This window comes from Podarcis pityusensis (assembly GCF_964106645.2).
Source record: "Podarcis pityusensis genome assembly, chromosome: 4".
Taxonomy (NCBI): Eukaryota; Metazoa; Chordata; class Lepidosauria; order Squamata; family Lacertidae; genus Podarcis; species Podarcis pityusensis.
The window spans coordinates 78,524,331-78,550,264 of record NC_138027.1 but is presented as its reverse complement, the minus strand read 5'-3'; the positions used below and the strand labels follow the sequence as shown (position 1 = coordinate 78,550,264).

At 42.6% G+C, this 25,934-nt stretch overlaps 1 protein-coding gene and 1 long non-coding RNA gene across 2 annotated transcripts in view; one reads left to right on the top strand and one right to left on the bottom strand.

Moving 5' to 3' along the window:
* Nucleotides 1-155: 155 nt before the first annotated feature.
* On the top strand, nucleotides 156-10,411 carry LOC308475899. Its single transcript, XR_013985505.1, has 3 exons — nucleotides 156-386; nucleotides 1,861-2,063; nucleotides 8,279-10,411. It is a non-coding gene; the product is annotated as an uncharacterized lncRNA (long non-coding RNA).
* Nucleotides 10,412-11,024: 613 nt separating this feature from the next.
* GCC2 (GRIP and coiled-coil domain containing 2) overlaps nucleotides 11,025-25,934 on the bottom strand; it is a 30,344-nt gene continuing 15,434 nt past the window's right edge. Inside the window, exons 10-23 of the mRNA XM_081002909.1 lie at nucleotides 24,817-24,936; nucleotides 23,403-23,567; nucleotides 23,209-23,313; nucleotides 22,084-22,246; nucleotides 21,402-21,502; nucleotides 21,205-21,282; nucleotides 19,506-19,643; nucleotides 18,111-18,226; nucleotides 17,332-17,508; nucleotides 16,877-17,094; nucleotides 15,756-15,950; nucleotides 15,158-15,297; nucleotides 12,400-12,601; nucleotides 11,025-11,717 (exon numbers count right to left, since the gene is read on the bottom strand). Coding sequence (XP_080859035.1) covers nucleotides 11,647-11,717; nucleotides 12,400-12,601; nucleotides 15,158-15,297; nucleotides 15,756-15,950; nucleotides 16,877-17,094; nucleotides 17,332-17,508; nucleotides 18,111-18,226; nucleotides 19,506-19,643; nucleotides 21,205-21,282; nucleotides 21,402-21,502; nucleotides 22,084-22,246; nucleotides 23,209-23,313; nucleotides 23,403-23,567; nucleotides 24,817-24,936 — 1,989 coding nt within the window. The 3' untranslated portion in view covers nucleotides 11,025-11,646. The remainder of the gene's footprint in view (nucleotides 11,718-12,399; nucleotides 12,602-15,157; nucleotides 15,298-15,755; nucleotides 15,951-16,876; nucleotides 17,095-17,331; nucleotides 17,509-18,110; nucleotides 18,227-19,505; nucleotides 19,644-21,204; nucleotides 21,283-21,401; nucleotides 21,503-22,083; nucleotides 22,247-23,208; nucleotides 23,314-23,402; nucleotides 23,568-24,816; nucleotides 24,937-25,934) is intronic.

Below are 25,934 nucleotides of genomic sequence, written 5' to 3'. Positions count from 1 at the left end.
CCGCAAGGCAGCACAGGAAGGCCACGCGGGGGGAAAGGGAGGGAGCCAGAGAGCCAGGCAGCGGCGGCAATGGCGCGTCACCGGCCCAAGCACCCTTTGCTCCAGCCCCCTCCGCCGCCGCTTCCTCCCGCGGGGAAGGAGAGGGAGAGGTGCGCGCCGGGCGGCCCCACTTCCCAGGGCTTCCGGCTCTCCAGGGGCTCCGATTCCAAAAGCCCCGTTTCTTTTGCAACGTGACCCCCCCCTTTTTAGCCGTGTGCTTTTTAAATATATATATAAAAAAGCGAGCGCACCGCCCAACGGGCAACAGCTGGAAGTCGCCGTGTGGTCCAGAAGTTTTTAGAAACGGGGGAGGTGAATGGCTTTGGAAACGGGCCACACACAAAAAGGTAGGCTAGCGCTGAGGAGGACAATCCCGCCGCCTTACTTTGCTCGCCCCTCAGGGCCGGCCCAATATATTTGGGCACCTGAGGCGGACCCCAGAATGGCTCCCTGCCAGGGAGGAAAAGGTGAGGGGAAATTGAAATCAGAAACAAGGCGCGCGCGGGGGGCGGGGGATATCTACATGGGCATCACGCTGCCCCTGTGCCTCCCCCTGCGTCATAGGTTGGTTGGTCCTAATCTCCCCCGCTCCCCACTTGTTTCTCAGGACCCTCGCTTCAAGGGCGCCCTTTCCTCAACTGCTTGACCCCCGTTCTTGTGACCATCAATTCTCTAGTCCCGTGTTACCCAAAGTGGGCGGTACTATCTCTTGTGGGGGGTGGGATAACCTAGGGGGGCAAGGCAAGGGGGCGCTGGAGATGTAAATGACTACCAAACTTTGAAAAGCTGGTATCACTAGACGGCTCATCAGTTTTGTTGACTCAGTTAAACCAGTGCTTTTGTCTGGGGGGGGACGCATACCCTTAAACATTTTGTGAATCTTTGTACTTTGTCCATTTACTGTATTTATTTTTTCCCATTTGAACTATAAAATGGTGGTTTTCTTGAGTCAAAATGAGAGTACCCCTAAACCTCCCCCCCCCCAGAAAAAAAGCACCGAATTAAACTAAATCGTTTTAAGTGGATTTTGAGTAAATGTGCAATTATTCATTGTTGTTATTTTGAGTGTTATTCTGTTGTTATCTTCCTTAGTGGGTCATGCAAACCGCTACTCTGAATAATGCGCTTTATAGGATTTATGGAACCAGCGGGGTAGCGACCCAAAAAAGGGAACCACTGCTCTAGTTCTTTGGAGAGTGACCCTCTCCCCACTGCTTTTACAGTTCACATTTCCTACCTCTTAGCTGTGTTTCAAAGACAGCAGATGTTCTGAGTTACTTGCCCAGATTATTCACACATTCATTCTGGACTATGTTTGGGTTTTGGACCTGTTAACTGTGACAGGCTTGACCCCTGTGGATTCCTGAGCTCCAGCCCACCTTCTGAAAACATAATGCAGTTTTAAAAAATTGTTCTCAAAATCTCAAAGCCACGTGCTCTTTCCTGTCCCCTCCACATTTTATGCTTGGATTTACAGAAGACTTTTTTGTCAGTCTCCTCCGACGAATCCGCTTTCTGCACCACTCGGCCAGTCCTAATCCAAATGTGTAGCTACAGCAAAGAGATCCCCCTTGTGTGTCCTAGCCGAAAATCCATGTGACTGATTGGAACGCCAGAAAGTCAGCCCTAGGAGGAAATCTCCTACTCCATCTGTTGTTATGAAGTCTGTCTAGCATATAACAGATGTGGGAGGACTCAAGACTGCTTCAAAAGCATCCCTATGTGCCAGCATTAGCTTTTCAAGAGCACGCATTGGTTCAGAACATGCACAGAGCTGTTTCCCGAAGGCCAAGAAGCAATAAGGAACTTCTTTTTCTTTAGTACAGTGGTACTTCGGAAGTCAAATTCCAGAAGTCAGTTCGGCTTCCAAAACATTCGTAAACCAAGGCACAGCTTCCGATTGCCACAGACGCCCCGTCGGACGTTCAGGTTCCAAAGAACATTTGCAAACTGGAACACTCACTTCCCGGTTTGCAGCATTCAGAAGCCAAAACGTTCAACTTGCAAGGGGTTCGGGAACCAAGGTACGACTCTTATTTGTTTTGTGACTTTGCTAAGAAAGAGATTGCAAAACAGTGTAAGCAAGAAACATAATATTTTTTTACATACCGGTAATAATTTTTGCATTTTAAAAAAATATTGGGAGGATAAATAGTGGATGACCTGTGTATGTTTTGCGACTAGTAGTGCAGCAATAAAACTGCTGTACATTTGCAAAGCTAAGCAGGGTCTAATATGGTTTCAAATTGATTGGGGAACCACTTGTTGAAATTTCCGCATTGCAGGGATTGGACTAGATTACATTTAGACTCAGTATGGAATTGGAATAAAAAAAAGTTTTATTCATTTGTATCCCATATTAAAACTTGGACCTTAACTGTGTAGTGTTCTGGTAAATGCTCACATTTTTACTGAAAATGAAGATTAATATATAAAATACACAGCACTGATTGCAGAGTCTGAAAACTTCCTGGCACAATTTGGAAAGTCAGACGCCCTGTCAAAAAATGCTGAAAGATATCTGGTCAGGGAGTTGAATCACTCATCACTCTAATCACATGCTAATGCCAAATGGATATGCATGACTCCTGCAACAAAATGTTTTACATTTTTTTTCTTCATTTAGTACATTAAATTTTTGGCGGTAGGATACAGAAATATAAAAACATAAAATCCATACTTAAACCACATCAAAACAAGAACAGTATTTAAAAAATTAAAAAACAAGAACAATCCACCGGCAGGAAAGAATCCAGATCACTATAGGATGCTTAATGCATAGAAATTGCAACGATAATGAATTTGCTCTCTGGAGGAAGAATTGCATTTTCCCAGAACACAAAACAAACTAATTTGCATTTCTTAGTTTGGGGATAAATGCATTCACAGCTTCCTAAACCAGCCTTTGCAGTGATTTAGGCAGTTTGCTTGGCAGAATCCGTAATGCTTTTTTTTTGCTGTGTAAACAAGGGCCTAGGGTTGGGAAGTAGGAGATACAAGTTCCAGCCTCAAGGGGAAAGGAGGAAATGGCCTCTTTCACCTTTTGCATGCCTGCCCAAAAAAACAGCCATGTGACAAGGAGGAGAGAGGAAGCACCCAGGACTCAAACCCACACGACATATACTATACGGAGCAATTCCCTAGCCACTCAGCCACAACAACAGACAGGAAACAGAGGCAGCATGGAGTATTTTGAGAGTATTTTGTGTTCTCCCAAGATGCAACCCAGCAAGCATTCCTGCATCATGCGCTCCCCTGTGCTGTTCCACCCCACTTTGGCCATCCCATTGATACATTTTCACCAACACAGCAGATGCACCAGCAGTGGTGTCCCACCAGCAAGCACATTGGGGCTTCCACCCTATCCCATAGCCAGCACGTCTCCTTAATAGCGCTATGAATTCTTGATTTTGTAAATGGTCAAATTTCGCTAATATTTGGGGCAATAAGAGGAGATGCCAGGCAAAGTGTAAAGATACAGGCTGTCACCAGCTCTCCTGTTCAGGAGAACAGATGATGGAGATGGCATCAAAGAACAAAGACGGGTGGTAGCAGGGTCAAAATGTGAGACATTCAGCATAAAGCGAGGAGGGTGAAGTTCTTCTCCCTCCCAGCCTTTCTTTCTCCTCTACTGGGTTTTGCACCTATTCGCCTAAAGGTAAAGGGACCCCTGACCATTAGGTCCAGTCGTGGCCGACTCTGGGGTTGCGGTGCTCATCTCGCTTTATTGGCCAAGGGAGCCGGCGTACAGCTTCCGGGTCATGGATGCAGGTGGCTCTGGGTTAAAACACAGAGCCTAGGACTTGCTGATCAGAAGGTTGGCGGTTCGAATCCCCGCGACGGGGTGAGCTCCCGTTGCTCAGTCCCTGCTCCTGCCCACCTAGCAGTTCGAAAGCACCTCAAAGTGCAAGTAGATAAATAGGTACCGCTCTGGCGGGAAGGTAAACGGCATTTCTGTGCGCTGCTCTGGTTCGCCAGAAGCGGCTTAGTCATGCGGGCCACATGAACTTGTTAATCTTTAAAATAGGATCGTCATATTAGAAGGTTTCGCTTTCCTCTGTGCAAACACACAAAAGGCTCCTGTGTGCATTATTTACAAGTTAAAACTTTTGTAGCCTCCATGTGCATGACTGTGTATCTCAGTCCTGCTTGCAGAGACTGCTACACAAACAACAGGACCCTGAGGGCTATTTCCCACCAGCCGCTGGGAGCTGCACCACACATGGAGTTTCCCTGCTGCACCAGAAGCGTGCCAATTGCATGCCTGTGCGATGGGTGTTGCAATGGGAGCCTTCTGTGCCTCCTAGTAGGGCATGCACAGGCTAGGCCACGCCTGAGCTCTTGGCTCACTCATGCTTAGCGTTTATGCAAGGTTCAGCTGAAACCAAGCCACTCGTCCGCAAAGGAAGCTATTCCAGGGGAGGCTGATGGCACAACTTACCGTATTTTTCGCTCTATAGGACGCACTTTTCCCCCTCCAAAAATGAAGGGGAAATGTGTGTGCATCCTATGGAGCGAATACAGGCTCCTTGGCTTCAGCGATAGCAACGTGAAGCCAGGAGAGCAAGACTCTCCTGGCTTCAGCAGAGAGGGCGAGCTGCGCAGCGCCCCTTCAGCAAAGCGGGAGGAGAAATGGAAGGGGCTCCGTTACTCCTGCCGCTTCACTGAAGGGATGCTGAGCAGAGAGGGGGAGAATTTTTTTTTCTTGTTCTCCCCCAATAAAACAAGGTGCGTCCTATGGTCGGGTGCATCCTATAGAGCAAAAAATACAGTACTTATTTTTGTTTATTATTATTATTTATTAAATTTGTATACCACTCTTTGTCTGAAGAGCCCAAGGTGGTTCACAACAGAAAAATGCAACATGAGAAATACAAAATACACGATAAAACTGTCAGGGTTCAAAACTAATGATCCTGACACACAGATAAAAGTTATGAGGAGTAATGTTAGTGAATGCAGCTGCCAGTGAAGTCTTCAGATTTCTGGTGCAGATACAGAGTTGAAATGGTAGGTCCAAACAGTTACACTGAGCCTCTTGGGCTTGCCAATTGGAAGGTCGGCGGTTCGGATCCCCACCGTTGCTCTATCCCAGCTCCTGCCAACCTAACAGTTCAAAAGCACACCAGTGCAAGTAGATAAATAGGTACCGCTGCGACAGGAAGGTAAACAGTGTTTCCGTGCGATCTGGCACTTGTCATGGTGTCCCGTTGCACCGGCAGTGGTTTAGTCATGCTGGTCACATGACCCGGAAAGCTGTCGGTGGACAAATGGCTTCCTTGGTCTGAAAAGTGAGATGAGCGCCGCACCCCGTAGTCGCCTTTGACTGGACCATCCAGGGGTCCTTTGCCTAACAGTTACACAAATACAGAGGAACAGAAACAGACATAGGAAAACCCAGTAACAAAAATGCTATTTGATAAAAAGTGGTTGGGGCAGGTTTTCTAGGGGAGTTGTAGCAGAAATAGGCCCCAAGTTCTTCTTATGAATAAAGTTTTAAGAATTTCCCTTGACAGCTTTTTTTAAAAAATCAGATACAAACCATTGTGTAGCTGTCTGCTTTCTCTTTTTTTTGTCCTGACACCTCAACTCTTTTGCAGCTTAAATTAAAATCCAACCTGAAAGGGTGAGGGGAGAAATCATTTTCTCCCATCCCCACAAATATACGATTCCAATATTTCTTTGAAAAAACCCATTTTATTTGGAGCATGATCCACATCCCATTTCTAGAATACTGACACACTCGTTGATTTTAAAGAGTTTTTTAATCATATGGAAAAATTTCCAGCATGTATTTGGTACATTTCTGGTTCCTGCAAAACCTTGCAAAGCATGAAAACAGCACCTAAGCCTCCAGAGAATTAGCTATAAATTTCGACATGCTATTATTTACATTTAGTGTAATGTCTCTCATTGTATATGTACCAACTGATTTCTTCAGACAGACTCATCTGCGAGTTCCCAAAAATAGCTCTCATAAAAGCCATGTACTGAAGAATGATTTATTATCATGGGCTGTACAAAAATAGGGCAAGATTACATTTAGTATATTGACAAGAGTTATGTCCGTGATCTGTTCGACTTCCTTTTTGATTCATTGCCAAGGTTCTGTCTGATCCTTATTAGAGACCGACCTTATGTATTGAATTCAACCAGCTGGCTTAAGAAATAGCCAGAACATAAGAGATGTGATTTATCATGCCACTGTCTGAGATCTATGCATTCAAATTATGTGTTTACCCAGAAAATTGAATCCTCCAAAGTAGCCTGGTAATTAAATATTCTTCTATGTTTTCCCCCTCATCTGTACTCGCATTTTCAAACAAATTGTTTTAAATGCTGGGTTAGTGTCTAAATAATCACATTACTATCTTGCTGACCATGTGCTATGTAAAGCACAGCAAATTGCTCATACTCAAAAAAACACTTTTGTTATTCCAATGTAGTACTTTTGCTTTAAGAGTATTTATTCAAGGCAGCAAACTGGTACAGGAAGCAAAAATAAATGCTATGCAGTTGTCCCTTGATGGCAGCCTCCAATGTTCCGGTGTTGGGTATGAATTCAGAATAAATTGTGTAGGAAACCTCCACCCAATGGCTCACCACTGACATACCAGAGCAGAAAATGCCCATTTCATAAAGTCATCTTTGTCCTGAAACCATTATGTACCCAACTGTCTCCCAAGTCAAGTCTTGTTCTCTACTGGGTTTATATCCTCTGATCTAACTGTAGAAATGCTACATTCCCTCTTAGCTACAAAGCTAATCCTTTTAAGGCTCTGAACAGTTCATGAGTTATCTGCTCCCGCAGTCACTAGTTGATATTCTTTGCATCTGCTGTACTCTGGATTTATCGCTGGTGACTAGAAACTGGAGACAGCATTCCAGTGAAAGCCTTGTATAATACTCCCATGGCTGTAGCTGAATTCATGGAATCATAAGGGACCACTAGGATCACCTAGTCCAACCCGATGCAATGCAGGAATCTTTTGCCCATAGCTGTCAACTTTTCCCTTTTCTTGAGAGGAATCCTATTTGGAATAAGGGAATTTCCCTTAAGAAAAGGGAAACATTGACAGCTATGGTGGGGCTTGAACCTACAACCACGAGATTGAGTCTCAAGCTATACCAACTGAGCTACACCTAATGTACCCAGGAACTGCCTTTTTGGCAGCTATCTCCCACTCACAGCCAACAATGCAATATCTTCTTTCTTTCTTTGGCCATCACTCGTAGCAGAGTAAGATTGTCTTTCATAAATACAGTTTTAACCATGAGTCCGTAAGTGACTGTGGAGGCCAATTCTGGATCCACACGTCCTTCCACAGTTGGGACATTGATTTCCGGGCAGGGGTTGATCACGGTGTGGATTTGCCAAGCATGCCTTCCTCTTAGCACGTTTCTCCCTTGCGTCCTGAGTTCAAGTGTCAAAGCCCATGACAACTTTGGTAAAGGCTGTACTCCAATTGGAGCCCTCGCAGGCAAGTGTTTCCCAGTTGTCAGTGTTTATACTACTTTTTTTTTAAGATTTGCCTTGAGACAGTCTTTAAACCTCTTTTGTTGACCACCAGCATTACGTTTTCCATTTTTAAGTTTGGAATAGAGTAGTTGCTTTGGAAGACGATCATCAGGCATCCGCACAACATGACTAGTCCAACGAAGTTGATGTTGAAGAATCATTGCTTCAACACTGGTGATCTTTGTATGCAATATCTATGTACAGTGGTACCTCTGGATGTGAACGGGATCCGTTCCGGAGCCCCATTCGCATCCTAAAGCGAATGCAACCTGCGTCTACAGGTCGTTATTTGCTGCTTCCCTGCATGACGTCATTTTGAGCGTCTGCGCATGCGCGAGTGGAGAAACCCGGAAGTAACGCGCTCTGTTACTTCCAGGTTGCCGCGGAGCGCAACCCGAAAATGCTTAACCTGAAGCTACTTCAACCCGAGGTATGACTGTATATCTAGAAGCAAGCACTACTGAGGTCAATTGGACTCTCAGATAAGTGATTATAGGATAGCCTCAGTGATATTGCAGCCACCTAGGACCAGCAGGCTATGCATAATTTCTTTCATCCTTCATCAACAAAATATTTTGTCTCCTTGCTGGATCAGGATATTGTTCTGGATCCTTTTAGCAAATATCCAGATATTCTATGCAAGAACCCAGAACGTGCAATAAATCTTGTTTAGATACACCACTCATTGACTTAACATGTGATATTTATTCTCTTTTGAAGGTTTTTTTGAAGATAAAGGATAGCTTCCTCCTCACTTGCAGCAGGAAGAACAGGAATATACATATATGTAGAATGACCCAGCAGTACCAGCAGCCAAATTAACTGTAACAAATAACATTTAGAGGACCAGAGATTTCCGACATCTTGCTTTAGAAGTGTAACTATTACTGAAGATGATGTAGAAATGTTGCTAGTTAGCCATAGAGGAAATACAATGGAATAGGAAAAAGTTGCATTTAATAAAAATATGTAATTTTAATTCCCGCCTCTCTTGAAGTGACTTTAAATACAGTCGTACAGTGGTACCTCGGGTTACAGATGCTTCAGATTACAGACACTTCAGGTTACAGACTCCACTAACCCAGAAATAGTACCTCCGGTTAAGAACTTTGCTTCAGGATGAGAACAGAAATTGCACGGTGGCGGCAGCAGGAGGCCCTATTAGCTAAAGTGGTACCTCAGGTTAAGAACAGTTTCAGGTTAAGAACAGACCTCCAGAATGAATTAAGTTCTTAACCCGAGGTACCACTGTACCTTGTTTTTCGAACAGCTGAGTTCAAGAACAACTCAAACTTCACAAACCTGGAAGTAGGTGTTCTGGTTTGCGAACTTTGGCTTGGAAGCTGAACGTCCGGTGCAGCTTCTGAGGTTTCTGATTGGCTTCAGGACACTCCTGCAGCCAATTGGAAGCCGCGCCTTGGTTTCTGAACATTTCAGAAGTTGAATGGACTTCCAGAATGCATTCTGTTCAAAAACCAAGGTACGACTGTATAAGGGTTATAAAAACACAATCACTACACACATTTACACTGAAAAGTCATGTTTTGTACTCTTATTTTAATCAGCATTCACCCTCCACAATCTTTCTTCATAGCAAAAGGTTACATTGATACATTGAGAGCAGGAAAACAGTATGTTACATTCATGAGTATAGCATTTTAATTAATATACAATTGAAATTTTCAAAAATAATGAACTATATGCATAATTTATTCACAGTCTGAAACAATAAAAACAGAATTTCAAATGACTTCAAAAAAGAGGAAAAGTGTTTTGTCACAGCTGTTAATAACATTGAAAATTGTATTCCTACCTGCAATCAGTAGCGAGCATTCAGTCAAGCTAATGTGAAAACGGTGCAGAAAATGCAGAGACAATTTCCTGCTCAGTTTAAATATCTGAACGTACACGGCAGAACATAAAACAAGACATCCAACTCTTAACTATCGCTGTAGGAGCTCACATTAGGGGGGAAATGATGTACAACTTACACTGCTGCAGTGAAATAAATTAACGTCCACAGATTTAAAACGTAAAAAATTAAGGCATGGCTGTGCTCTGAAAACAGACTGTTACTAAAGCTGTGCAAAGGTATCTCTAATTAGCCATAGTGAATGAAAACTATGTGTAATTATTGGTGAGAAGCGGTTCGAGTGTTTCATATACCTAACAACGGAGCTGGCCGTCAAACTGCTTTCTAAATTACAGATGGTAGTCAGTGTAGGTGGTAAAATATCTTCAGCTAAGCAGAGTAGCTGTGTTCTCATATTACCCTTTAAGAACAGGTGCATTCATCTGTTTTACTCCTATGTCTGAAAATGCATGTTACTATCTTTACAGAACATAACAACATTTGGGCAACCATATCTTGGCTCAACAAACTGAAATATGGATGGGTCTTTTGTCCACACACAGCCCCTTTACATTTCCCTTTGTGTAGGCTGGAATACAAAACGGGAAGTCTTCTTTTAACTTCAATTACACTTGAGAGAGAAGCAGCTAGCTGAAGTCAGCCGCTTCTATTCTTTGTAGTGCCTGAATGAGTTGGCACATAATCAATGAATATGGAATGCCTCGCACACACATCAAAGCAGTTGAAAACGAACTTATGCAGCAACCTTCTCCAGACCTCCTTCCACAGTTAAGTCACAAATCATCTCTCACTTATTAGTAGCAGAGGGAATAACTGGACTTGTAGCATATAGTGGACGGTTGAGCAGATGAATAATGAAGCAGGGCTCACATACCAAGAAATGGACCCCAAAGACTGGCATGGCTGTTCTGTAAGAAACCTTGTTTTCAGTGATAGCCAAAAGCATTTGAAGGCCAAAAATAAAAAAGGCAAAAAAAGAAGACGGGTAGAAACACTGCGGGAGAACAAGTTACCCGAATTCTCACAATTGCCTAGACTAGTTTTAGAAAGTAATTGTTCTGCTTCTAGAATTGTGTTAAGCAGATGTACAAGGCAACGTGAAGTATGGACCCCTTATTAAGTGGTAAAAATGCACCTTTCCTTGGAAGAGCAGCCTAGCTAGAAATTACACAGACCTGACCCTTTCCAGAGAGCCCTCATCTTCGATGACCACTGACAATTATATTTAGAATTCACAACCTTCAGCAAACTCAATCCTATTTTAGGATCTTCCGTCTCAGTAAATTCGTGAGTAGCATAATCATCGACGTCAGCGGCTACTTAAGAACCAGTACAATGCATTTCCCAATCTTTTAATTTAACGAAGTTTTTTCCCGTTTCGTTTTTGTAATGTCACTTTCTAAAGCGTCTCGTTCTTGATGCTCATTAGCTAATGACTTTAATGCACAATTCAAGAGGGTATATGACACACAGCAAAATCCCGAACACTAGATATTACCTTATTAAGCTTGAGAAATCACTAAATGAGTTTGGCAAGATTCCTAGAATTGAATAAATTGAATGTAGGGCAGACAGCCAGATTTTTTAAATTTTATTTCTGTATGCCCCTCTTTCCTTTTGAAAGACATAAGCAATTCATAAGCTATGTCTTAAAGTACTTTGACGAGAAAAAGCATGCTTCTGATGCTGCTGGTCATAAGGAGGTGGTGATTTGAACAACAAAACTGGAAAACACATGGTCAGACCTGTCAATTTGAGTCTTACTGATACTCACCAACTTGTATAGTGCATTTTTTTCTGGATAAATAAAAAATGAAGATGTCTGATGAGTTGGACACCCCAAACCAGAGTTCCAGTGTACATAAGATATTTCTCCAGGTGATGGGAGAGGGCAGCTCCAGACAGACAGACACACACACACAAATGTGGAGTAGCTCTTTCAGACTGGAGAGCTTAACAGATGTACAAGACCTCGCATACCTGAAGCTAAAGGCAGTAAAGGGGACCCAAACCTGAAAGCAGAATTTGTTGTCCACATGTCTTCTACAATCCTTAGTCAAAAATCAAGTTACCTGCTTAAAATGGCCAAAAGAGAAAACAACACAAGCTACCCTGGGGTTACACATATATATACTTCATTCTTCAGTGTTGAGATTCTTCCCAGTGCAATTGCAAACTCTGAACGTTTGAACAAACGAGAAGTCATATCACAGTCTTATCGCAGTCCTGACCAGCTGTGCAAGTACGACGCCCAGCCTGAAGGTTGCGATGTGCTCTCTTCCTCACCTTAAGAAAAACACACAAAAATCCTTTAAATATGAGCCAATATAGGTTTTCGATCGCACAACTAAAAGCATGATTCAAATGGCCAGTATATTAATTGTGCCTTAAAATGTGGATATCGAACCTGACTTGAGTCAGAAGCTACCCGTACAAAAAGTAAAGTTAAGCAAGAATCGGCCATGGAACACTTTCTTGCAGGATCTAGGAATGACAGAATCATAGATGCAGAATCACAGAATTGTAGAGTTGGAAGGGAATGCAGGAATCAACCCCACGACCCTGAGTTTAAGAGTCTCATGTTCTACCAACGCAGCCATGTATAGTATAGCCATGTTAGCATTATTTTCAGATCAAAAGTCGTGTTCAGCACATTGCTGAACATGCACCCTCCCCCCAAAAAAACCCTGCTCTGGGAAGAAAAATGACTCAGATTTTATAGTTACATGTTATAGTTTACATTAAAATTGTCACAGGTATCTTGTTTCTTAGATGTTGGGAGTTTAAACTGTAGAAACCCGCTCTCTGTCCTTGCAGTTCTGACTGTATGCATGCCCTTGCAGATGGGAAGAGAGCCAGATTTCTCTCAATTTCTATCTTGCTGCAAAGCTCACCACCAACAGCAACTGTCCCACTTCCCTTTCTCAGATAACACCAGTAGCAAAATGAAAATAAAAGCTTCATGTACCTTGAGCTATCGCAACAAGCCTTCCTTTTTCTTCTGGACTCAGCTGCAGCATGGTGTCAATGACTGGCAGAAGCCTCTCTCTTTCACTGCCCGATTTTAGGAATATAAACTGGAGCAGAACATTCTTCAGATATTCCAGATTAGCAACAGATTTCTCTCGCTCTTGGTTCCTTTCCAATCGCCTTATTTCACTTTTAAGAAGCTGGAGGTCAAAATCAAAGAAAGATCTCTTAAGATAACAACACGTGGACGCGAAGAAGCCCAACAGGGCACCGTCATGACATGTTAAGACAAATGGCACGAGGAAAAGGTTGGCGCATTTCTGCACCGGTCCAAGTTCCCGGGCAGACTGAACGTGGCATGAAAGCATGCCGTGATACATAGAACAGAATAGAACTTGTGAGCGTCTCCACCCCCATCGTTCTGCCCGGACACTGAGGTCCAGCGCCAAGGGCCTTCTGGCGGTCCCCTCATTGCGAGAAGTGAGGCTACAGGGAACCAGGCAGAGGGCCTTCTCGGTAGTGGCGCCCGTCCTGTGGAACGCCCTCCCATCCCATCAGATGTCAAAGAGATAAACAACTACCTGACATTCAGAAGACATCTTAAGGCAGCCCTGTTCAGGGAAGTTTTTAATGTATGACATATTAGTGTATTTTTGGTCTTTGTGGAAGCCGCCCAGAGTGGCTGGGCAAACCCAGCCAGATGGGCGGGGTACAAATAATAAATTATTATTATTATTATTATTATTATTATTATTATTATTACTGCTAAATTGCTTCAACATGATCACATATGCAGATACACCAGTGAATGAAGGAAAGGATAAACTTTCCTTACCTTATGAACCACCCTGAACCTTGCGATCATCATCTGAGGCCCTTCTTTCGGTGCACCCTCCACAGGGGGTTTGGAAGGTGGTAACACAAGTGGAATGCTCTCCCCAAGGGGGTATGCCTGGCACCATCCTTGTTTAGTTTAAGGTATGAAGCAACAATTTCTCTTCCCCCACCCTGCACCTTTAGACTTTGAACTGAAGGATACTGTGGCCTCTTAGCTGGGTGGGATTTGCAGACCTGCCTTTTTATTAACAGTGCTTTCTAGTACTTTATTTGAACTGTTGCACTCTTAGGTTTTTATCATCGTTTTTAATTGGTTCAATGAAAATCGCTTTGAGTTACATTCTTAAGAAAAGCAACTAACCAACACAATAAAAACAAACAGACTGGGTCGTGCAAAGTGATTGAGTGAACAACCCCTACATGTTTGTCTATATAATACAACAACAACAACAACAACATATTATTTATACTCCGCCCATCTGGCTGGATTTGGGCGGCTCCCAACAGAATATTCAAAACACGATAAAACCTCAAATATTAAAAACGTCCCTATACTTCAAAAAGTCAGACAGTTGTTTATTTCCTTGACATCTGATGGGAGGGCGTTCCACAGGGCGGGTGCCACTCCAGAGAAGGCCCTTCTGCCTGGTGCCCTGCAACCTCACTTCTTGCAGGGAGGGAACCGTCAGAAGACCCTCGGTGCTGGACCTCAGTGTTTGGGCTGAACAATAGGGATGGAGATGCTCCTTCAGGTATACAGGACCAAGGCCGTTTAGGGCTTTAAAGGCCAGCACCAACATTTTGAATTGTGCTCAGAAACGTACTGGGAGCCAATGTAGGTCTTTCAGATGTTATATAGTCTCGGCGGCCACTCCCAGTCACTAGTCTAGCTGTCTAGCAGCGGCAATAATGGGCACAGCCTATTTCAGATTAACTTTTTCCCATGCAGTGATGCACCCCCATGCGAGACAACAAGGAGGAACTCAGCAGCATGAACTGGCTCTCAGATGCACTGAAACCAGCAGAAGAAAGACACTGAGAACCTGGGTGAGAGAAAGGAGGCTGGAGGAAAGCCTGCAATAAAGTAGTTGCTATAGCTTCTCCTAGTGGTGACATCCCCTTCCAACAGTGTTTCAAGGGGTTGTGGGCAAGCAGGAACTCCCATAGGAAGTCAGGAAGCTATGAACACAGGCTCCCCACATCCCGGCTTCAGGCAATTTAAAGGGGTTGGCAATCTCAAAGTATCTGTTGGTATACAGTCACCCTCTTTTTGAGGGTCCCTCTCCCCTTCGGTCTTTTACACTTCTCACCACTGAGTCAATAGCAGTCACTGAAGCCCTCAAGCTTCTGCTTGGAAGCGGAGCTTGACTCAAGCTCGCCCCATTTCCGACTCTTTCTAATCACTTATGGGACTGTGCACCAGGAAACTCACTGTGTAAAAATGCTTTCCTCCGGTGACAGTGATGGAGTCTCCTCGCCTCGTCCCAATTGCTTCACATTTCACTGTATTCTCACTGACAGGCAACTGACATTCTTAGCCGTAAAAAATCTATTCGGCTAATTTCCAGTTCCTGATTTTCCTAGACCTCTGGGGAGGCTTCCCTACTACTTCATATTCTGCCTTTTTAACACTCTATTAGCCCATATTCATTTACATTTCCTGACGTTGCCTGACTCCTTTTCCTAGGGAAGAACCAAAACCTTAATAGGAGATTCCATTCTGTGAGGATTTGTTAGTCCTCATGATCACAAAGGTGGGGAAGACAGTATTTCTGTGAGCTGATGGGGAGAAGCTGTCAAGGTGTGGGAACGAGAATAGCACTGAGTTCACATAATCACAAAAGGATTTTTAGACTTTGCAAACAAAAACTGATGCACCATGCAGTTCACCAGAGCTTGGTAAGGGTATGCCTGCTAACCTTTATTTGTTCCATGAGGATCACGTTGGTGGCTTCCGATTCGCGCAGCAGTCCATTTAAGTGATCCGCACTCTTCGACGTGGTGTTCAGCTTCTGCACCAACTCTTCTTTGGTGAGTTCAGCTTCCCAGTGTGGAGCTTCTAAAATGGTTCACAATAAGCCAGTTTCAAATGTGATTGATGCTTCTACTATTTCTTACAGCTGCAAGTGTGTATATGTTAAGGGGAATACAGGTTGAGCAGGTTATGTGCATGGCAACTGGTGACGGTGCATGTTTGCCAGGTTTCATGAAGAACATGCGCATATGTTTTCCGTAAACATGCTGCCCTGGGAACCTGTCGCAATACACAGAATTTTCAACAGGCCTTGAAGAATGTGCATCTCTAGGCTGAATTTGACATTCCCTAGGCCATATGTGCATCATCATGGCTCATGATGAGGGCTAAACATGAAGAAAGTATGACAGACCTCAATGCAACAATAAAGAAGTCCAATGCAACAATAAAGAAGTCGTACAACTTGTGCCAAGTTCGGTATTGTGCCAAAAACAAAACTTTAAAATACGATCTGCATCAATGCATGAGCAAGCCTTCCTTACCAAATTTTGCATCAGGGGTATTAAGAAGCTGTTCCAACGACGGCATGTGATTACTGGCAGAAGATACAGACTCTGTGTCAGTGGTTTCCATTCCTTCGCCCTCCTCCCTGGTTATAGTGTGGACATCAAGAAGAGGAAGGTCAGTGCTCCTCCGCTCTCGCAAGTTCTTTGCTGGAAGGTTGGCTGGAGCAGAACCTGGAAAAATAAGCCATTATAAAGCAATTCCGAGACAAAACAAAACAAAACAAAACATTTGGAAGGGAATTACCTAAACATTGTTAACAGCCTATATTTTTTTTAAGTAACAAAAGACACACTGCTGCACAACATAGAAATGCCCCAGGATAACTGTTGATTCATTCCTGAAGCAGAACAGGGGTCAGCAAACATTTTCAGCAAGGGGCCAGTCCACTGTCCCTCAGACTTTGTGTGGCCGGACTATATACTTTTTTGGGGGGGGGGCGGGGGAGAACGAATTCCTATGCCCCACAAATAACCCAGAGATGCATACATTCTACTCATGTAAAAACAGCAGGCAGGCCCCACAAATCACCCAGAGATGCATTTTAAATAAAAGGACACATTCTACTCATGTAAAAACACGCTGATTCCTGGACCGTCTGCGGGCTGGATTTAAAAGGCGACTGGGCTGGATCTGGCCCCCAGCCTCATGATCTAATCCCTACCCACCTGGATATAAAAACAGTAACAGAGGTGGTTTTAGGGAGGCTCCGGCAAGCACTTGCTCAGCTACAGGAAGGAGGTGGGAGCCCTCACACCTCCGCACAGCATGAGACCTGGGGGAGGGGCAAATTTTGGACTTGCTAAGGGTGCCGTAATACCAAAGTCTGCCCCTGATAGTAGTAAGAGTAAAACTGCTTGGCTCTGCAGAGGTGCACCCCCCAAAAAAACCCTTTGCTACCATCCTGCCTAACAGGAAAACTAGTCCTGCCACAGGACATTATGTAATAGGAGACTCGAATCGGTGACAGAATTGGCAATTCACCTTACATGAAGCTGGGGAATAGAGTCCTAAGTGGAGTTTATTCGACAAGCACAGAAACAGTTGCTAGGTGAGCTCAGCTCAGCATTATTCCTTCAGTGAGTATCGGATAACTTACTTTTGGTGTTGGGCTCGCTTTTGAGTTGAAAAAGCTGGGCTTCTACTTTGGACAGCTGCTGCTGCAAGGTCTCCACAGTCTTCCTGTGCTCTTCTTGCAGGTGCCGGACTTGATCGCGGAAACTGTTGCGAAGAGCTTCATTCTGGGCTGTCAGCTGGCTGACAATCTGCGCATGCTCCGACTTCATCACCATGTTTTCAGACTGGATTGTGCAGAGCCTGGAAGGTATTTCCACGCAGCCAAAGAATGTCCATGTTAGTTAAACAAGGAAATGTTAAAGACGTTTCAACTTAGGAAGGGGGTGGAGAACAGCAAGGATTTATTGAAACAACTTCCCACCATAGGAACACCGAAGGCATGGAGGCTTTTAGCTCCAAAGATCCGCTTGGGCACAAAATTCAAAGATGAAACACCAGTCATCAGCACAATGGAATTTACAAGGTGTATTAACGTACTTTTCTCGGAGCTCTGCTTCCTTTGCCACAGTCTCTTGAAGAATTTTATTGTGCCTTTCCAGCAGAGTGTCGTGTTCAGTCTGCAGTGACTGAAGCTCGGTTATATTCATTTGTAAGTTATGCTGAGTGTCTTGCAATTTGATCTTCAGTTGGTCTATTATATTTTCCATGTGTTCTCTAAAGAAAAGAAAAACACACTACTAAACACGGCAAGCGTGTACCTTTTCCTGAACCTTCAAGTGTACCTTCCTAAATCACAAAAAAAATGGAAATTCTTCTGTGCTTTGTTAGTCTTCCATGACTGCATCTACATAGTTCCAAATCCATAACAGAATTGAAGAATTTAAGGCTGAAAGAAGTGATGAATGGATCTGCATTTCATCATACACATCCAAATCAAATCAAACTTTTGTACTTTGGAACAAGCGGAACTCCACAAACAAGAGCATGGAAGTTTGCCACATTGTATGGCTGCTGCATGCAAAGTGGACTGGAGAAATACAAGCAGGATCACAATGACTGCATCGGAGGAGAGGGAAGTTAAATAGAGGTATATTTTAGTGTTACATCTGAATCAGACAAATATTAAGTGTACTATGAACCTTTTTCGTCTCTATTTCCACTTGGGACTAAGTAAGATTCTAGATCTACTTTGCAAATACCACTGAGGCAATCTGTGAACTGAGAAACTTTGAGCCCTAATATTAACAAACGCCCTGAGAATGGACTTTTGATTTAAACCAGCATCCACCAAAACCTTCCAACTGTGCAACACTTACCTTTCTTGCTTGGTCACATCCGCTTCAGAGTGAGAAGACTTATTCTTCTGTTTTAAAACATTATGAACGCGGACTTTGTAGCTTTCAAATTCAGAGGTTACAGCGCAGTATTCTGCCTGCAATGACATATGAGGGCCGAAGGTTATTTCAATTTGCATAAGGAACAAAACCTAAAGAGTTACTTGTGATGCACATGTAGATATACACATCCATTCACACACTTCTTCTTTTTTTAATTAGAGAAATATTACACCCCTCCCTTGAGCTTCACAGGATAATCTGTTCTTAAACGATGACAGTAAAAAAACTAAACACCTTTGTTTCAAAGGCACATCATTTGTAGCTTCAATGCACACATTTAATGCATGACCAAGTACAATGCTATTTTGTAATCCAAGTGTAACCAACGACAACCGGCAACAATTACAATGCAAGCCAGGGGCAGAAACCTCACAAGCCACACTTCTGTTCCATGACACATTCTCCCATCACAAGCCAGTCCCCTCCTACACACACATTAATCACACGCCTAGTTATAACTGACACGGATTCTGAGTCATTCTGCTTTGTAAAAGCAACCAAGAAGATAGATAATTCTATGTTCAGTTTGGAAGTCTGCTGAAGAGCATGCAAAAAAACACTGCCCAGAAAGCAAAAACAGCAATCATTTATCTTTGTGCAGTAAACACAAAGGGGTGGGAGGTTCAAGCAGTACAAGCGTTCTTTGCAACTGATTGAAAACTCTTTGTAACTTGATTCCCCTTCCTGCTCCCCAAAATATCCTTATGGGAAATACAGCTTTTTCCACTCCACTCCATCTATTACAAAGTACAAATCCCAACTTTCGCCAGTTCAGGTGTTCTAAATGCAGCTGAATTACCTTCCATACAATCAGATTAATTTAACCTGTATATCGCAAAGCCTAAAATAATATCTATATACATACTGTGGTGCTTAGCACCTCTAACTTTAACCTCCTTGCAACCAGTCAGACTTTTCTCTTTTATGCTGCATTTGTATCTAAGACATAGCAACACCAGGAAAGTCTACCAGTCATGGATATACGGCAAAATCGAAAGAAAAGTAAGATGCCAAGCAGTTTTGCTCATAGGGAAAGATGACGAATTAATTCTCCTAAAAGGAACTGTTGCATGCCATGGTGAGCATTTGGTCTTTAGAACTAAGATTGACTTTAATAAAAACATTGGCTCTTCACAAGCCCCTTGGAGATCTGAGAGGCGCACAAAGCTGGGAAACTTAATAATTCATTTTTCAAAAGTACTGAATGTCAGGCAGCATCTCCCAACCTCTAAGCAACTGTTAAGATGCTTACTGGACGTTTTCATAGAGGAGCCATTCCTTAGGAACTGGAATGCCTCCCCCACAAGAAAATACCTTTGCTGTACTACATTCCTCTTGAAGAGCTGCTAATTTCTGCTGATAAGTACTCTGCACCCTCTGGTGTTGCTCTAGTGAAGTCCGCAGGTGTTCCTGTATCCTGTGTTTTTCTGAGGTTATATCGGCCAACTGGATCTGTAAAAGGACATTCACAGATCCAAAATATTTGAATTTAGCTGTTGACAATGGTGTTTTCTCATTAAATGAAAAGTTATTGCTACAAGTTTCCATTTTGGATTGGACAGTAATAAGGAATATCAAATTGACAAAATCTGAAGCTTCCAAGAACCCTCTGGAACAATTTTGGTGGCACAGGAATACCTTTACTTTGCTTTTTCACTCTTTTCCATAGCAAAAGTGCTCCACTTAGCGGCTTAGGTCTGGTTGTTGCAAAAGAGGATACTGTTTTGTTGCTAAATTCGAAAATATGTAAATAGTCAAATGTTTAACAAGTGGCATGAAGCGATGAATTCAAGTAGTTGCAATTAACCAAGAGCTACTTGATATAAAAACATCCTTACACATAAAGTTGCACGTAAAAACTGTGTATGAAATTTTTGTCATGGAATTTATAGCCTGGAATTCCTGCAGCTTCCAAAAACGTATTCACGTGGAGAAAAAATGAGACACACCATTTTGGCCAAAGACTTTAGTCATATGTGACATTGTATATTTCTCACTGCACTAATGTAGGAAAAAAAGTGAAATGAATATAACATTGACCACAAAACATAGTGGTGTGGCATGAGTGGAGAACGGATGCAGCTTGGCAATCCAATTTACAAGCTGCTTTTAATTTTATTAAAAGGAATATATTTGGAACAATCCTGTCAAGCATTTCGGGGCCCCACACTGATTTCAATAGGAGTTGTCCGCACACGCCTAACTCTCTTCACTGAAATCAACAGGACTTAAAAAGGCTCAGTTTTGATTGGATTGTGCCCAGTTTCTTTATTCTCAGACTTGAAATCTATTCTGGGCATTGGGGAGGGACTGGGTACAGAAAACGACCACAATGACATCCAGATCCAAAAGCATGTAATAGCAGTATGTACACAACTACTCCAAAGTAAAGGGACGCGGGTGGTGCTGTGGTCTAAACCACAGAGCCTAGGGCTTGCCGATCATAAGGTCGGCGGTTCGAATCCCCATGACAGGGTGAGCTCCCGTTGCTCGGTCCCTGCTCCTGCCAACCTAGCAGTTTGAAAGCACATCAAGTGCAAGTAGATAAATACTCCGGCGGGAAGGTAAACGGCATTTCCGTGTGCTGCTCTGGTTTGCCAGAAGCGGCTTAGTCATGCTGGCCACATGACCCGGAAGCTGTACGCCAGCTCCCTCGGCCAGTAAAGCGAGATGAGCGCCGCAACCCCAGAGTCATCCGCGACTGGACTTAACGGTCAGGGGTCCCTTTACCTTTACTCCAAAGTAACACCACCGAACTCAGTGGTACTTATTCTGGAAACTGAGTCTAAGAGTGCATCCTTACCTAGTAAGGTTTTATTGATTTCAATGCAACTTATTTGTAAATACGTAACAGCAGAGGATCATCTTGAAAAATGTAGTATTTCAGGGAGATAGCATGTATGATAGCAATTGATTGCAGTTACGGTTTTTAACATACAGCTTTAGCTACCACTCTGGGGAGGTGCAACACTGTGCATCTCACTACTTTTTATTGGGGGGGGGGAGATCTTGCCTTATAAACTTCGACTTGCTGCTGACTTGCTTCCAACTCCCCTTTTAAAGATGCTTGAAGCCTCAGAAGTTCATTTCCCTGCAAAACAAGAGCATCTTGAATAATTTAGCACTATGCTGCAGAAGAGTGAAATGAAGCAGCATCATTTTTACTTTGTCAGAAGAGAGAACAAATCATTAGAAAGCATAGGGACTTACTGCTTGCTTTGAGTCAGCCAATTCCTTTTTCGTTTTCACCAGCAGCTGTTTGATCTTCGTGTTTTTCCCCTCATACTCTTGTACAGTATTCTGGAATGATTCTAGTGAACAAAGTAAACGTTGAAGGTAATTTATTCAGAAAGCAAGCAGCAGAACTTTCAATGAAATTCTTCCAGATTTTCCTATAAAGGCTTGGAAAGAAGAAATGAAGCTTCCTTCTTGCTCCTTGATTTAAACTTTTTACTAGAATTAAAACTATACCAGAACGTTGCAATCTTCACTTTAAAATACTATTTTCAGACAAGAACTGCTTTAAACCCAACTAAAAATCTAGACATCCTTTTAGAAGAAATAGAGTGAATGAACAGCTATAAAGATTTATCATTGACGTGAAAAAATATTTCTAAGGGGTGTTGGCTTTTCCAACCTACTGAACTTTAAACATTTGTGAAGTGGCATATACTGCCAATGATTTCTAAATACTATGGCACTTTGTTAATCCTACAAAATAAATTTCTTGCAAAGTTATTCCTATCTACTGGATAAGAGGCCATTGACCTCTGTTTGGAGGATGTAGCTTCTCTGCTATTCTGAGGCATACCTATAAAAAAACCCTCTTACTGTACTGAAACATCCACAAAAACTTATTTAGACCCAAGGAGGAGTTTAATGCGCTACTCACTGATTTCTTCCTGCAGAGTCTCTTGCTTCTGCTTCTGAATTTTAATCTCTTGCTCAAGGTCTTCAATTCTGCTGCTTTTGTCAGTAATCTTTTGATTAAGTTCTTTTACACAACGTTCATAATCAGCCATTTCCATGTCCATCACTGTACTCTTATGCGCATCCTGTACAAACACACGGCACCTGCAAGTTTTAACTTCTACCGCTGCTTTGGCTGGTCCTGAAGACCTAACATTCCTGCCAAACATTTATTCTTTAGCCCCGTTTAACATGCCATGGAATACCCAAATAAAAAACAAGATTCTATATATCAGGCACGTCCAACTCCAAAGAGACTGCAATCTACTCCCAGTATAATATAAATGGCAGTGATCTACCCACTGTTGAGCTTTTGGGGGGGGGGTTAGCCAAAGTTGTTGAACGTTTTTTAGGGGTGACGGCCAGAGTTGTTCAGCTTTTTTCACGAAGTGCTACAGATAAGTTTGCTTTAGCATTCCGCTTTTCAAAACGTTCACAAATGCTGTGGCACCGACGCAGGAATCTAGCGCCGGGAGACGGAGGCGGGGACATTACTTGTCTGCGATCGACCAAGATCGTGTGGCGATCTACCTGTCAATCACGATCGACTGGTTGGATATCCCTGCTGTATATGAATCACCAACAACTTGTGAATTGGCCTGGAGTCCCCATGCTGAATCAGAAGGTCCCTTGGCCTTTAGAAGAGACTTGGAGGGGGAAAACCCAGCAAAGACCTATTCTGTAGTTCTGCATGCTCTTTTATGGATTCTACCTTCTGAAGAAGAAGAAGAAGAGTTTGGATTTGATATCCCGCCTTTCACTCCCTTTAAGGAGTCTCAAAGCGGCTAACAGTCTTCTTTCCCTTCCTCCCCCACAACAAACACTCTGAGGTGAGTGGGGCTGAGAGACTTCAGAGAAGTGTGACTGGCCCAAGGTCACCCAGCAGCTGCATGTGGAGGAGCAGGGAAACGAACCCGGTTCACCAGATTACGAGTCTACCGCTCTTAACCACTACACCACACTGGCTCTGAGTGAAAAGATGGTAAATATGCAAAGATAAGACAAGGGGGCGGGGGGAGAGAGAGGTAGATATAAACTACCAGGCTACCTTCTTTGCCAACTCCAGCTCTTCTAGAATTTTCTGAAGATGCTTCTTTTCTTTCTGAAGTTGTGTTTGAAGTTCTTCAACTTCTTTTGCAGCATTAGTGTGGTCCTGCAAAGAAAATAGTGCAAGGGCTACTCATTCAGAAATAGCTATCTTACTCTGTTCTACTTTCTGCTCTCCTAACACATGTCACTCACCTTTATCTTTTGTTCTTTTAGAAGCTTTTCAGCTTCGAGTTCTTTATCGACTTTTGCTTTGGCCCTCTGTGTTTCCAGTAGCTGTGTTTCTAGCAGCTTAGTGTTAGTTTGCAAAGTCTGAATACGAGTCAGGAGGTCTTCATTAGCAGAACGCCACTGGTCTTGCTAAAAAGGATAGTAGCAGCATTAGCAGAGTCAGGATGGGAAATATTCAGCTACACCACTTAAAACACTGGAGATTTCACCCAGATACCATTTTCAAAAGCCAGACTCCTCCCCCCCCCCCCAGTGTGAGGCTTAAAATAACTTACTTGAAAGCCTTCAGTTCACACAGACGTTCCTAGTAGTGTGAACAGCCATACTTTGTATGCCACTAAATATATGACACTGTTTTTCTGTATTTTATTTTGTATATGCTTTACAGTATTACGGCATACACCATTCTGGTATTTTCTACATTGAATTGCTCTGGAATTCTTACCAAAAAACACCCCCCTAACATAAACATACTTGAAAAATATTAATTGCTTTTAACCCACTTTTGTTACTTTAATGGCCAGAGTCCTGGATACATCGATCTCAGGAGAGCTTAAATATGCCTGATTCTAAGCAAATGTATGATTTAACTGGTTCCTTTCTGCAAATGGTCCCTAGTGGTAATGATACAGCACAAGAAAACTACTGCAGACAACCCTGCGTGATATAACATTTCCGTCAGCTGGAACAGATATTAATGATCAGAGCAACTTTCCCATAGTTCCCCCTGAAGACAAATATATCTAATATAAGTTGGCTCATTTCTTATCTGCATAATATACTTAAAGAACTGCATTATTTAAGAATACATTGAGGTGGGGATAGAGAATCATGTGTCTCTAACAAAACTTATTTCCACTTTAAAAAATAAATCTGTGCCACCTTCAGAGGCACTAAATGCTATCTAAACAATATTTTTTAATGAAACTCACGATTAAACCTTTATGTTCCTTTGTGAAAATAAAGAGCCAGATTTCGTTATAGACTTTTTCTACCTTTGTATTTCAAAAAAAATTGGTCTTTTGGATTGGTAGCAATCAGCTATGACAGTGAAATAAAGCCTCCATTCCAGGCAGCACTGCTGTGAACTAAAAATGGTGTGGGCAGGGGGAAGAGTGGGGATGCTGTTACCCTCAAGACCTGCAGTAGGTTTCTCAGAGTCATGTGGCTGGCCACTCTTGGAAAAGAAACAGTGCTCAACTAGAAAACAAGTGAAGTGCCCAAGATCACAAACAGGGGCTCAAGCCCTGCAAAAGCAAATTTCATTTTCTAGTCTCAAGACTGCTCACTCCCCAATCTCCTCCCATTAATTCTCACTTTTGCTCCTCCCCGCAAATAAGAACAAATTCCATTTGTATAGATTTTATATAACCAGCACCTGCTGAGTAGAGTTTTCCAGTTGTCTCGTAAGGTCATCTATCTGGTGTTCAAATTTACGAGCTCGCTTTTTTTCAATGTCCAGCTGCTCTGCTTGCTTGTCAAACTCTGTTAAAAGATTCTTGGAGCACATACACATTCTATTAAGCCTTTATTTATGAGCCCACAACGTTCTGCATGCATAAGCAGCCACATTCTTTGTCAGGGTAGCACCAGGAAACAGAGCTACTTCTTAACATGGAAATAAATCGAGATTTTACTTTCTGGATACCTGTCTGAAAGATCTGCACTGTTGCATCCGACAGCAACTATACTGTTATATACCGCAAAGCAAAATGGCATACTAGATGAAGGCATTAAAAGATCACATTATGTTTATCTCCATGTCATGAACTTGGGCTGGCCCAACAAGCAGCCAATCTTCAGCATCCTTGCTGAAAATATCTGGGAAGTTGTGTTTTAACATGGAATCGTACTGCTTTAAAAACAGGCAAAGTGAAATAATTGCTACTTAAGGTTTTTTTTTTTTTTTTAAATATACCTGGTCAAATATATGCCATTTCAGCCGACTTACTAGAAAACTATTAAAATATTAGATGCCACTGTACAATTAGGCTGGCTAAAATTTATAAAGATGATGACAGATCTTTGTGGGAAGCCAGGGGTAGTGAGGGCTGATTCTTATCACTTTTAGTGGTTTCTTCAGAAGATAAAAAGATTTTAGAGGAAAATAACAGTAATAATATCCTGCACGTGAATATACTGTCTGACCCAGGCGTTTACTTAGTAGTGTACTTTAATGACTCCACTCTCTCAAATAAAGATAAACTACTATGTAATACACTGTCATTACTGTGCTTTACATATGCCAAATGGGGGAACCAAAGCAAAAACTCCATTAATTTTAGGAATGGTGTATAAAATTTTGGGAGTTGGTCCTATTGAGCAAAATCACATGGACCTTGTGAATCAAACAAGAACATCTGAACAAAATTTGAGAAGGAATTATGTATTCGATGTAACAGGTTAACATCCAAGAGATGGAAGTAGATGCATACTTATATTCTAAAAGCTTTTTCGAAAAGAGCAAAATGTTGCTGGTAAAACAAAGCACAAAAG